General features: G+C 41.9%; 1 protein-coding gene across 1 annotated transcript; it reads left to right on the top strand.

The window, feature by feature from the left end:
* The first annotated feature begins 1867 nt into the window (after positions 1–1867).
* LOC131591647 (uncharacterized) lies at positions 1868–11459 on the top strand. Its single transcript, XM_058862582.1, has 2 exons — positions 1868–2153; positions 7065–11459. The coding sequence occupies exon 2, from the start codon at positions 7851–7853 to the stop codon at positions 8886–8888; it is 1038 nt and encodes a 345-aa protein (XP_058718565.1). The 5' UTR covers positions 1868–2153; positions 7065–7850; the 3' UTR covers positions 8889–11459.
* The last annotated feature ends 1649 nt before the right edge of the window (positions 11460–13108 follow it).

Raw genomic sequence — 13108 nt, forward strand, 5'->3', positions numbered from 1 at the left:
CTTCCTTCTGCCCCTAATACATCACAAGTTCTTTCCCCAACTTTTATCCCTACTGGAAGCTTATTAATACTTGATCACTCTGCTCCTGTATCTACTAAAAACTCAAATTCTTCGCTCTGTGAACCCACTTCAAAGTTTACCAAGGGCTCTTCATGATGGCCCATTGGGTCCCCTATTAGGTAGAGCCCTTGACATCCCTAATGTCTATCTCTCTTTCCCTTTAGGATTTTCTCTAGGGTGTCTTGTTCTTTTTCAACAGCTTGGTCCATTGCCAGTTTCCTACAGTCTCTTCTGAAATGCCTTACTTCTTCACAGTAGTAGCACTTTTGGTCCTCCCTGACCCTTTTGGGGGTAACCCAAGGTGGTCTAGGTGCATTCCTACCCTCCTTTGGTGGAAGTCTTGTCTCATTTCCACTTGAGTGGTTTTTATCCACCTCCCTAGCCACAGCCACCATTATTCTCGCCTTAGTTTTTGCTTTCTCCTCCTCTCTTCTCAGATACACCCTTAAAGCTTCCTTCAATAATTCGTTCATTCCTTTCTCTTGCCAATCTTCCAATTTCTCTAACTTCCTCCTAATGTCTAACCAAGATTTGGTGAGAAATTGCACTTTTAATAACACTTGGCCCTCAGGACTATCAGGGTCAATGTTAGGATATAATTGAAAATTTCACCTTAGTTGGTTAAGCCAAGAGGCTGGTGTTTCATCTTTCTCTTGAGTCCCATCAAATGCCAATTTGGTGTTGTTTCCTTGAGGTACAGATTCTTTTATCCCTCTAACTATCAGAGATCAATAGTCTTCCATGTTTCTCCTCCCCTCTTCTTCATTTGGGTCCCACCTGGGGTTCACTTGAGGTAGTTTACAATCCCCTGGAGGCCACAGACAGTTCTCCCTTTCCCAAATTCTCGTGCCTGCAGCTCTGATTTACCGAACCTCCTCTGTGTTAAAGAGCATGTTCAGGATTGAATTTAGTTCTCCCCAGGTATAGATATTTGGACCCAAGAACTGGTCTATTTGATTAGACATTCCTACTGGGTCTTCTACCAAATTTCCCAGTTCTTTCTTAAAACCTCGCACTTCAGAAGCTGTCAAGGGGACATTTACGAAGCCAACTTCCCTAGCTACTCCTCCCATAGGAACTTCCCTAAGGGGAAAGAGCTTTTTTACCTTTGAGATTTTAGATCGGGAATTGCAATATGGCCCCTCTGCCAGATTTATACTAGAGGGAGAACTTGAAGAGGGGGTGGATAAACTTAGTTCCCAATTAGGAGGAGGAAGTGGGAGAGTAGCAGGAGCAGGAGAGGAAGATGAGCCCATAGCTGGAGACACAGGGAAGGGAATTGAGGAAGTTGGTAGAGGGGTTGAAGACGGGGCTGAAAGTGTGACAGGGAGGGGCTTTGGATTTTGGGCACAGATGTTTACATTTGAGGCAGGAGATGGTGAAGGGATAATCAGGGCTGGTGGATGTGATAAACAGATACCCTTTTGTTCGACTAAACATGTAGATATGATGCTCTGTAATGCTATGTTCTGTAAAATCAGGATTATATTGAAGGTTGCAACTGACGTTTGCATAATTATTATGGCCTTGCTGAGATTCCTTGAATTCCAGAAAGTTACTGAGCTAAGCCTCTAAAGAGAACAGTGAAGAAAGGTGAAGAAGATAAGACTGAGGAAGACTTCCGATCTTCCTCTTGCGACCACTAGAAAGCAGAAAAAGACCCCCTAACAAATGGAGACGCATGCGCAGAGACAAGCGAGAAAGGACACGTCGTCGGAGAGCCGGACCGATTAAAAGGGGACACACAGAAAACGGAAGTACGGCAGCGGCGAAGCGGGACTGCTTCCCGGCCGTCCAGCGCTGTCCTTTCGCTTATTGCTCGCTTGCTATAATTAATAAAATCCTCTTTAATTAAGTCATATCACTCTCTTTGAGTGAATTTATAACAATTTGGTGCCCCGTGACTCGGATGCAATCTGTAGGACGGATCCTCGGCACTTCCGGGAGGCGCCCCGCTAAGATTTAGCGGCCCGGGGGGGGCCGGTTCCTGCCTCAATTGCACCGACGAACCTAAAATTAAGGCAATAAGCAAAAGGGAGACCGGTCGACCCCTTAAATTCTGTGCACAGAGTCCGGACGAAGACGCGGGACGCGTGAGTATAAAGGGGAGCCGTTCGGTCGGGGGTCGGGGATCCTGGAGTGTGGTGAGTGTGTGTGTGCGTGAGAGGGGGACTGGTAGCTGGATTCCCCGAGTGAGAGCGGACCCTCTATCAGTGCGGTTCCCATTAGCCCGCGAGGGCCTGGGCCACGAACGAGGGGAAGCGAAAGGAATTGTGTGATTTGAAGACACTCCAGAGGAATGGGACAGGGGAAGAGCAAGCCTCCTGTACCTGTTAAACTACCACCGGTACCTAAAGATAGTCCGTTGGGTTTTATACTAGATAATTGGAAGTATTTCCCGGGGACAGAAAATAAAGATAGGGCAAAAATGATTCACTATTGTGTAGAAATATGGGGAGGAAAGGAAATTTCAAAGAATGTATTTCGGCCAATATTTGGATCAACCGAAGAGTGGGTTAAACAAAAGTTAAATTCCTGGGTAAACACAAAGATCCCCTTTAGTTCAGAAGAAAGTGCTTATGCAGAGATCTGGGTAGAAAATCCCGAGGTTTTTATATTTAAATTGACAGAGAATTTGGGGGAGGGGAAGGGAAAGAAAAAGAAAGCCCGAAAAGAAGACACTTTGATAATACCCCCCCCTCCATTTGTACCACCACCACCACAAACCCCTCCCCCTCCCCCTCCGAATCCCGAGGAGGAGGATTTAGACATGCCAGACATGCCAGACGTGGGGCCTGTTACCAGGAATAGATCCAGAAGGAAACAGGAGAACCTATTCCCATTAAGAGAGATGCCAATGGGTGGCCCCCAAGCTGGAATAGGGTTTATATCTGTCCCTCTTAGTTCGGGGGATGTCAGAGACTTGAAAAAAGGAGATGGGGCATTTGCTGGAAGATCCATTGGGGGTTGCAGAAAGAGTTGATCAATTCTTAGGACCCAATATGTACACATGGGAGGAATTACAATCTATCCTGAATATTTTATTTATGGCAGAAGAGAAAAACATGATTAGAAGGGAAGGCATGCGCATCTGGGATGCTCAGCATGTCCAGGGACCACTGGCAGATGTAAAATGGCCCCTCCAAAATCCCCATTGGGATCATCAGAATCCAGCCCATAGAGTACACATGCAGGATTTGAGGACTACTATAATTCAAGGAATTAGGGAGGCAGTCCCAAGGGGTCATAATATCAATAAAGCATTTAATGAGAGGCAAAAGAAAGATGAAACTCCTACGGAATGGTTGGAAAGGCTAAGAAAGAATTTTCAACTATATTCCGGAATGGATCCAGATACCCAATTAGGGCAAGCACTGCTTAAAGCACAATTTGTAGCAAAAGCCTGGGAGGATATTCGGAGGAAGATAGAAAAATTGGAGGGGTGGCAAGACAGGGGTTTGGATGAACTTTTGAGCGAGGCCCAAAAAGTGTATGTTAGGAGAGAAGAGGAGGCTCAGAAGCGGCAAATTAAGATGATGGTAGCTGTTGTACGAGAAAGTAGAGATCAAACCTGGAAAGGGAAACAACAGAGACCGATCAGAGATTCAAAGGAAAGACAGAACACTAAAGTTTGTTTTTGCTGTGGAAAGAGAGGACACTTTAAGAGAGAATGTAGGGTGAGGATCCAGGATGAAAAGATGTTCAAAGAAGACTAGGGGAGTCAGGGGCTCTTTATTCTGGGGACCAAAAAACACCAGAAAGAGCCCTTGATAAAGTTAAAAGTGGGTCCCCAGCACCAAGAAATAACATTCTTGGTAGATACTGGAGCTGAGAGATCAACCATTCAGTTTTTACCTAAAGGATGTAGTATATCCAAAGAAACTGCCACAGTAGTGGGGGCAAAGGGGGAACCCTTTGAAGTGGGGGTTATTAAAGATGTGATGATAGAATCAGAGTCAAAAATCGGGTTGGGAAATTTTTTGTTAGTACCAGAAGCAGATTATAATTTGTTGGGAAGGGATTTAATTATTGAATTGGGAATACATTTAGATATAGTTGATAAGGAGTGGAAAATAAAACTATGCCCTTTAAGAGTAGAAGATGAAGACAAAATAAACCCAGAAGTGTGGTATACACCTGAGAGTGTGGGACAGTTGAAGGCAACCCCATTCTCGGTCACTATTAAAAACCCAGAAATCCCAGTCAGAATAAAACAATATCCCTTGTCACTTGAGGGACGAAGAGGGTTGAAACCAGAAATTGACAGATTGTTAAGTAAGGGACTATTAGAACCATGTATGTCACCTTTTAACACACCCATACTGCCAGTAAAGAAGCCAGATGGGACTTATCATTTGGAACAAGATTTAAGAGAAATTAACAAACGCACAGTGGCACGGTTACCCGTAGTTGCAAATCCGTATACGTTATTAAGCAAACTGGGACCTGACAGTTTGTGGTACAGTGTTATAGATTTAAAGGATGCATTCTGGGCCTGCCCTCTTGATGAGGCTAGTCGAGATTATTTCGCATTCGAATGGGAAGATCCAGACACGGGGAGGAGACAACAACTGAGATGGACAGTACTGCCCCAGGGATTCACAGAATCTCCCAATTTGTTTGGGCAAGCATTAGAGCAGATTTTACAGCATTATCAGACAGACCCAGGAGTGACCTTGATACAATACGTGGATGACTTGCTTTTAGCTGGGAAAGAGGAAGAAGACGTAAGGAGAGAGCGTATTAAGATGTTAAATTTCCTGGGTTTAAAGGGATTGAAAGTATCTAAGGCAAAGCTCCAATTTGTGGAAGAAGAAGTAAAATATTTAGGCCATTACCTTAGAAAAGGGGAGAAAAACATAGACCCTGAAAGAGTACAAGGAATTTTGTCACTACCAATTCCTAAAAATAAAAGACAGATACGTCAAATCTTGGGATTAACAGGGTATTGTAGACAGTGGATTGAAAATTATAGCAGTAAAGTTAAAATTTTATATCATAAATTGACACAGGAGGGATTAATGAAATGGAGTTTAGAAGATAGAGAAAAACTCCGGGAACTACAAGAAAGTTTAATTCATGCTCCTGTCTTGAGTCTCCCAGATTTGAGAAGACCCTTTTACTTGTTTGTAAATGTGGAAAATGGAATTGCCTTTGGAGTCCTAACTCAGGAGTGGGCAGGGAGAAAGAAGCCGATAGGGTATTTATCAAAGATTTTAGACCCTGTGAGTAAAGGTTGGCCAGCCTGTCTACAAGCAGTAGCAGGATGTGCCCTACTGGTGGAGAAAGCTAGAAAAATCACCTTTAATAGCAATTTGAAAGTAATGTCCGCCCATAACATTCGGGGTGTGCTACAACAAAAGGCGGAAAAATGGATTTCAGATGCTAGACTTCTAAAATATGAAGGAATTTTAGTTGAGGCCCCAAACTTAATATTAGAAACCACAACTGTACAAAACCCGGTTGCATTTTTTTATGGAGAACCCGAAGGTGAACTTTTGACACACGACTATATAACTACAATTGAGGAGCAAACCAAAATTAGACCTGATCTGGAAGAAGAGGAATTAGAAAGCGGAGAAAAGCTGTTTGTGGATGGGTCCTCCAGAGTAATAGAAGGAAGGAGGAAAACAGGCTATGCTATAATACGAGGACCTGATTTGCAAGTTCTAGAATCAGGTCCATTAGACAAATCTTGGTCAGCCCAAGCCTGTGAATTGTATGCAGTATTAAGGGCATTGAAACTACTAGAAGGAAAGGAGGGGACAATATATACAGATTCCAGATATAGTTATGGGGTGGCGCATACGTTTGGTTAACTGTGGGAAGAAAGAGGCTTAATAAACTCTCAAGGGAAAGATTTAGTTCATGAAAAACTCATAATTGCAGCATTAAAGGCCCTGAGAAGGCCCAAAAGGTTGGCAGTGGTTCATTTGAAAGGACACCAGAAGGGAATGGACTTGAGGAGTAGAGGAAATAATGCCGCCGATCAGAAGGCAAAACGGGCGGCGTTACGAACAATGGTCCTAAAAGAAAAAGGGGGGCAGGAAGAAATTCTAGAACATAAGGATAGTGACTTAAGAAGTAGATTTACTGAGGAAGAGAGGTTAAAACTCCCAGAGACAGGAGCAATAGAAAACTTAGAGGGGAGATGGTTCCTTCCAGATGGCCGGGAAGTATAACCAAAAGCCATAGCCCAAAGAATATTAGAAAAAATACATCAAAGGACACATTGGGGAGCACAGGGACTAATAGACTATTTTGCGGCAAAGTATATGAGCACAGGTATTCACGACTTAGCTAAGCAAATTACTAGAAGCTGCCTCCCATGTTTAAAAACAAATAGGAAAAATCTCAGAAAATTACCTTATGGAGGGAGACCCTTGGCAAAAAGACCCTTTGCAAATATTCAGATTGACTTCACAGAACTACCGAAGGTAGGGAGACTTAAATACCTCCTGGTCCTAGTAGACCATCTCACCCGTTTCGTAGAAGCTTTCCCAACATCTAGGGAAACTTCACGAACAGTTGTAAAGGTGCTATTGGAAGAAATAATTCCAAGATATGGGGTACCAGAGACAACAGACTCTGACAAAGGTCCCCATTTTACATCGAAAATAACTCAAGAGGTGTCTGAAGCATTAGGAATAAAGTGGGAACAACACACCCCTTGGCACCCACAAAGTTCTGGGAGAGTAGAAAGGATGAATGGAGAAATAAAAAAGCAACTTACTAAGCTATTGATAGAAACAAAACTATCATGGGTTAAATGTGTTCCACTAACCCTTCTCAATATTCGAACCCAGCCAAGGGCAGATTTGGGAATTTCCCCTTTTGAGATGTTATATGGTATGCCCTATAATATAGAGGAAGTTCAAACACATCCAAATGTGAGTGATCAATACATCAATAAGTACTTAATAAAATTAATGAAGTTCAAGAAGGCATTGTGGGAAAAAGGAATGCTAGCTCAAAGACCACCATTGGATTTTATATTACACCAGGTACAACCCGGAGAGTGGGTGCTGATAAGAAGTTGGAAAGAGAATCCCCTAACACCGAAGTGGGAGGGACCGTATCAAGTCCTACTAACAACTGATTCTGCAGTTTGAACAGCGGAGAAGGGATGGACGCATGCCAGTTGGATAAAGGGACCTGTGGAACCACCAAAAACTAATAACTGGGAAGTGGTTAGCCCGGCTGGGGACTTGAGACTTAAGATAACCCGAACAAAATAACATCCAAGAACTATTAACTTGCTTAGAAACTTATGAATAGTAAACTCCATAAAGGCTTCTATATAGAATATAAGATACCTCCATCTAGTGGTGAGGAAATATATAATAGAAGTTTTAAAATAGGCTGTGCTTTATGCCAGAATTGTTATCCTTTTGTTTGTTTTAAATGTATAATATGTGAAGAGCACTGGTGGACCCACTGTCATAGAGGCTACCCACCAAGAGGGGTGTGTAGATTTTGCTACACTGCCCAGAGGAGACTCACTAATTGGGCCCTAGTTACCAGAATACGAGCAGGAGAGTTTGAAACGGGATCAGATAAGTGGTGGGCGATATATTCAAAAGGAGTAAACCCCTTGTATTATTGTTACCATCCAAACGAACCTGCGCCTTTTGTAGCAAATATAGTAGCTTCGTTGTGCAGACGGTGGCTCCAAGAATTGAGATGCAATACCCCTTTAGTAAAGCATAAAAATTGGGAAAAATACATACAAAGAATCAATAAAAGAAGGAGTAATTTCCCTCCTGAGGAGTACTCTTGCTGCCGAGAAGATGGTACACCCCGTGTCCCGCGGCAACCGGGTTGACGACGGGAGAGGCAGAGGAGTAATAAACTGTGGAGGGAAACACTCCAATATACATGGGACCAAAAGGTCATGGTCTTGGAAATGCCACAAGAGTGGGAATAAGACAACCCAGCGAAATAATTTCTGGGGGATCCAAATTGACACTTCACAAAGGAAAAGCCTCTATTATAGCAGGGGAAGCAAATGCTCATTAAAGAAGTCAGTAACATTTATAATCTTAATCAGCACATTTAACATTTGTATAAGTAAGACTCACAAACCCTTCAATTGGTCTTTAATCCTATGGGAAGACCAGGTTATTATTCAATCACAGATCACCTCTGGAGCCCCTAGCTTTCAAGTTACACTAGATTCTCTCATTAAGTGGAAGGGTACTAGTCGTATCCCGCCTGGGCGTAAGGTACTATATATGGGCCCAGCTTCTAATCCAGGCAGAGAATATTGTAATTACCCTGGGGAATTTTACTGTAGATATTGGGGCTGTGAGACAATTTCCATGGGGTGGAAAGTACAGAACCCAGATAAGTATCTAAAGGTTGAACGGGGTCCACACGGATGTATAAAACCCTGGATAGGCCCCTCAGGGGAAGTAACATATGTTGGGACTTGCAAATTTCACTACATCAATATCACACAATCCCAAGACCCTGGGTGGTTATTGGGACGATCCTGGGGTCTCAGGGTATGGGAACCCGGAAAGGATCGGGGAGTGCACATTCTTATAAAGAAAGAGATGGTTCCACATGATTTGGGATCTGTTGGACCAAATCCAGTGGTGTGGAGAGCAGTAGACCCTAAAGTAAGAGATCAGAATAACCATTCAGAAAAACTAGAAAATAGCACCCAAGTAACAACCACGGTAGAGGCACCCCAAGAATTTAGAAACGAAGCTCTTTGGAAAATTTTGCAAGCTACCTTTAAAGTATTAAATGATACACACCCAAATTTAACTAGAGAATTTGGTTATGCTATAACATTAACCCACCCTTTTATGAGGCCATAGGCTCCATAGCAGAACCAAAAAGAGTAAACGGCACCAATCCTGCTGCCTGCTTATGGAAATTGGGAAGGGAAGACACCCCAGGAATAACATTATCTCGAGTCACTGGAAAAGGGAAATGTGTGGGAAATGTGCCCCCAGATAAGAATCATTTATGTCAGACAAAAATACAGATTAATGACCCTCGCAAGCCAGCTCAGTGGCTGATTCCAGCACCTAATACTAAATGGGTTTGTAACACTTTAGGAGTAACCCCATGTGTTTCTATAACAGCCTTAAATGAAACCTATGAATTTTGCATACAGGTTATAATAATTCCCTGGATTATTTATCATTCTGAAGCATATATGTATATACAATACCAAAACCCGGAACACCATTTGGTGAAGCGAGAACCCCTCACAGCACTAACAGTAGCCGTATTGCTAGGCATAGGAGGGGCTGGATTAGGAACAGGTGTAGAATCCTTAGTTAATCAACACCAGGGGCTTAGAGAGCTTAGAATTTCAGTAGATGAGGATTTAAGGAGAACTGATAAATCTATAAAAGACCTCACAGACTCCCTAGACTCACTGGCTGAAGTGGCCTTGCAAAATAGAAGGGGATTAAACCTATTATTTTTACAACACGGAGGCTTTTGTGCTGCACCTAAGGAAAAATGTTGTGTATATGTAAATAAAAGCGGGATAGTAAGAGAAACCATGGCCAAAATTACAAGAAAGACTGGAAAAGAGAAAGAGAGAGCAAGAAATGCAGCAGAGTTGGTACGAATCCTGGTTTAATTATTCTCCCTGGCAAACAACTTTACTATCTAGCATAGCAGGGCCGCTAATTTTACTAATCCTAGGACTTACTTTTGGCCCTTGCATTCTTAGTAAAATTATTAACATCATAAAAAGCAGGTTAGAAACAGCTCACCTTATGTTTATACAAACCAAATATGAAGCCTTAAATGGGGAAGAAACTGAAGATTATTTAGAACTAAGTAAAAGGGAATTACAAAGATTTAGCGAACAAAAGAAGGGAATAGAAAAAGGGGGGGGTTGTGATAAACAGAGACCCTTTTGTTCGACTAAACATGTAGATATGATGCTCTGTAATGCTATGTTCTGTAAAATCAAGATTATATTGAAGGTTGTTACTGACGCTTGTATAATTTTTATGGCCTTGCTAAGATTCCTTGAATTCCAGAAAGTTACTGAGCTAAGCCTTTAAAGAGAACAGTGAAGAAAGGTGAAGAAGATAAGACTGAGGAAGACTTCCGATCTTCCTCTTGCGACCACTAGAAGGCAGAAAAAGACCCCCTAACAAATGGAGACGCATGCGCAGAGACACGCGAGAAAGGACACGTCGTCGGAGAGCCGGACCGATTAAAAGGGGACGCACGGAAAACGGAAGTACGGCAGCGGCGAAGTGGGACCACTTCCCGGCCGTCCAGCGCTGTCCTTTCGCTTATTGCTCGCTTGTATCATGGGTTAACTTCACCTTTAAAACCGAGTGAAAAAAAAGAGGAAGTTGAAGCTACTGGTGACTGATGGGAGTTTTTCTTCTTGACCAATTATCAGTCATTTCAAGAATTGACAGCAGATCTGACCATTAAAAAGTGAATTCAACTTGTAAACACTCCCTTAAGAAGTACACTCAGAGCTGTCTCGTTCTCTTTTTTGTTTCCGGCTCTGGAGAGGTAACAAGCTCCGTCTTGGCTTTTCCCCCCCCTCCCAGGCCCGGGACAAGGCCGCAGGGAGGGGGGGGAGGAGAGAAAAGCAGTTTAGCAGTTTTGTTTAGTTTTCAAAGTCTGTTGCTAGACTGAAACTGGACACTATGAACTTTTGTAGCTTTCTTCTTTTAACTCCTTTATTACCTAGATAAACAACAGATTACTCTTTTTTCTTAGAACAAACAGAGAAAGAGAGACAATTAACATGTAAGACATCATAAACCTACCAGAAACAGTGAAGAAAAGAGTTAAGTTTAAATAAGAAAGAGAGAAAAAGAAGATGCTTGTTGCTGAAAAGTCTTTCTGTTGCAGCTATGGAGATGGACAGTAGTTTAAAGACTCCTTTAATTCATGGCTAGAGTATGGGAGGAATAGAGTATTCAAAGTGTGGACTTTAAAGAAAAGAAAAATGATTATGATCCTGTGAGTTGCTGGAACTTGCGAGTGAAGTGAAGATTTTAAAGCCTTAAAGGAGCCAGGGAGATGGCTGTTTTCCAGGAGGGCTCACAGGGACAACTGAAAAAGATTTCTGCTTTGAATCACTTATCCTTAAAAATAGCATCCCTAGATTCAATTTGACCCATTGCACACCTCAGAGTGGTGTGAGATGGGAGGAGTGGACTCTAGAAACTCCATGGATTAGCAGAAAGAGACTTCTGTTTCTCTGCGGGGACTGATGAAAAGACTCTAAAATTGAAACTGTTTTTGACCACCAAGATTATAAAACTTTTTTTGTCTCTATGTTGTTATGTGTACAAAGAAATGATCAAGTAGTGAAAAGTAAAAGGGTTCTCTGAAAGTTTATTTTGGTATTTTTATTCTAGTAGTTTGTTAATAAACTGTCTTTATTCCTTTAAGTTTTAAGCCTGTTTTGCTCTTATTTTAATCCATATCTCTAGCAAAAAATAAATAAGTTTTTATTACTAGCTTGAAACCACGACAACTTGCTATAATTAATAAAATCCTCTTTAATTAAGTCATATCACTCTCTTTGAGTGAATTTATAACAGTGGTGGGTTTGGGCTTACAGTATTAGGTGGAGATGGTAGCGAGGTCACCTCTGCTGGAAAAATAGAAGTTGCAGTTTTCAAGGAGTGAGGGAATGCAGTTTCAGTGGAAGGGGAAGCTGGGGAAGGACTCGAGGTGTTTATTTGGGTAATTGGGGAGGGGTTTGAAGGTAGAATTGCAGGGGGGTCTAGGAAAGGGATTTGGGGCATTGCTGGGTATACAGGGGGAGGAGGAAGATAGTTTAGGGGATCCCATTTGCTCTGAACTTCTTTCTCTGACTCCTTTCCTTCTTTATCTCCTCTTTCTTGTTTTGCTTCTTAAGTTTACAGATCTTAACAGTCTCTTCTTTAGTGAGATCTCTTTCCCAACAGGCCGCATAGGATATTTGTTCTAAATTAGGGGTACCTTGATCCCTTAAATAGCGGTTAATTTGGGAACAAACCCAGGGATCATTGGACCCATACCACGGCCACTCTGCTTGCAGTTCTAGACTGGGCCAAACCTCTAAGCAATAATGAATCATTTTAACTTTATTGAGGCTCTTTGTGGTATTATATGTCTCCCATTTGTCTAACAATTGCCCCAGTGGACTGTCGAGAGGGATGTTCTTCTGTGTTTTCCTCTTTTTCTGGGGTTTTACTTCCTTACTTATATACTTCCCCATCCTTGTGCCTCTACCCCAACGAAAGAATTAAAGACAGGAAAATTAATCTCTAATCAACACAAACTCGGATCTTACTCTAACAGGGTTCTATAGCCTGGATGATCTTGAGGCTTAGCTCCTTGTAGTGGTTTAGATTTGTCAATTCCATTTCCCGGCCAACACACCAAATAAATGTCATGGTTTTAAAGCAGTAACTAAAAAATTACTAGAAAACTTACTTATTTCTTGCTGTGAGATATGGATTAGAACAAGAGCAAAACAGGCTTAATACTTAAAAGGAATAAAAAAAGTTTATTAACAAAACTACAAGAATAAGAACATCAGAATAAACCTCCAGAAAACCCTTTTATCCCCCACTACTCGCCATTCTCTTGTTCACATGACAACATAGAGACAAAAATCTTTGTAACTTTGGTGTTTAAAACAGTCCCAATTCCTGCTAGAGCTTTTCATCAGTCTTTGTAGAGAAACAGAAGTCGTCTTCCCCTAATCTATGGAGTTTCTCACAAGAAAACTATTTCTGTTATAGCTTTCTATTTCTCTGATGCCAGCTACCCGGAAATCCTGTCATCAGTTCACTCCTCCCATTTCACCTCACTCTGAGGTGTGTATGGGTCAATGAGTCTAGGGATGTCATTTTTAAGGATGAGTTATTCAAAGGCAAAAGTTCTCTTCATCTGTTATTGTGAGCTTCCCTGGAAACAGTTTTCTCATTGCATCTCAAGGCCTCAAATCTTTAACTATTACTTTGCCTCACTCTGTTCCAGTACTTCACTGTATCACAATTACTACACCTTTTGCTCAAAATCCATACTTTGAACACTCTATTCCTCC

Source organism: Poecile atricapillus, chromosome W (genome assembly GCF_030490865.1).
Source record: "Poecile atricapillus isolate bPoeAtr1 chromosome W, bPoeAtr1.hap1, whole genome shotgun sequence".
Lineage (NCBI taxonomy): Eukaryota > Metazoa > Chordata > Aves > Passeriformes > Paridae > Poecile > Poecile atricapillus.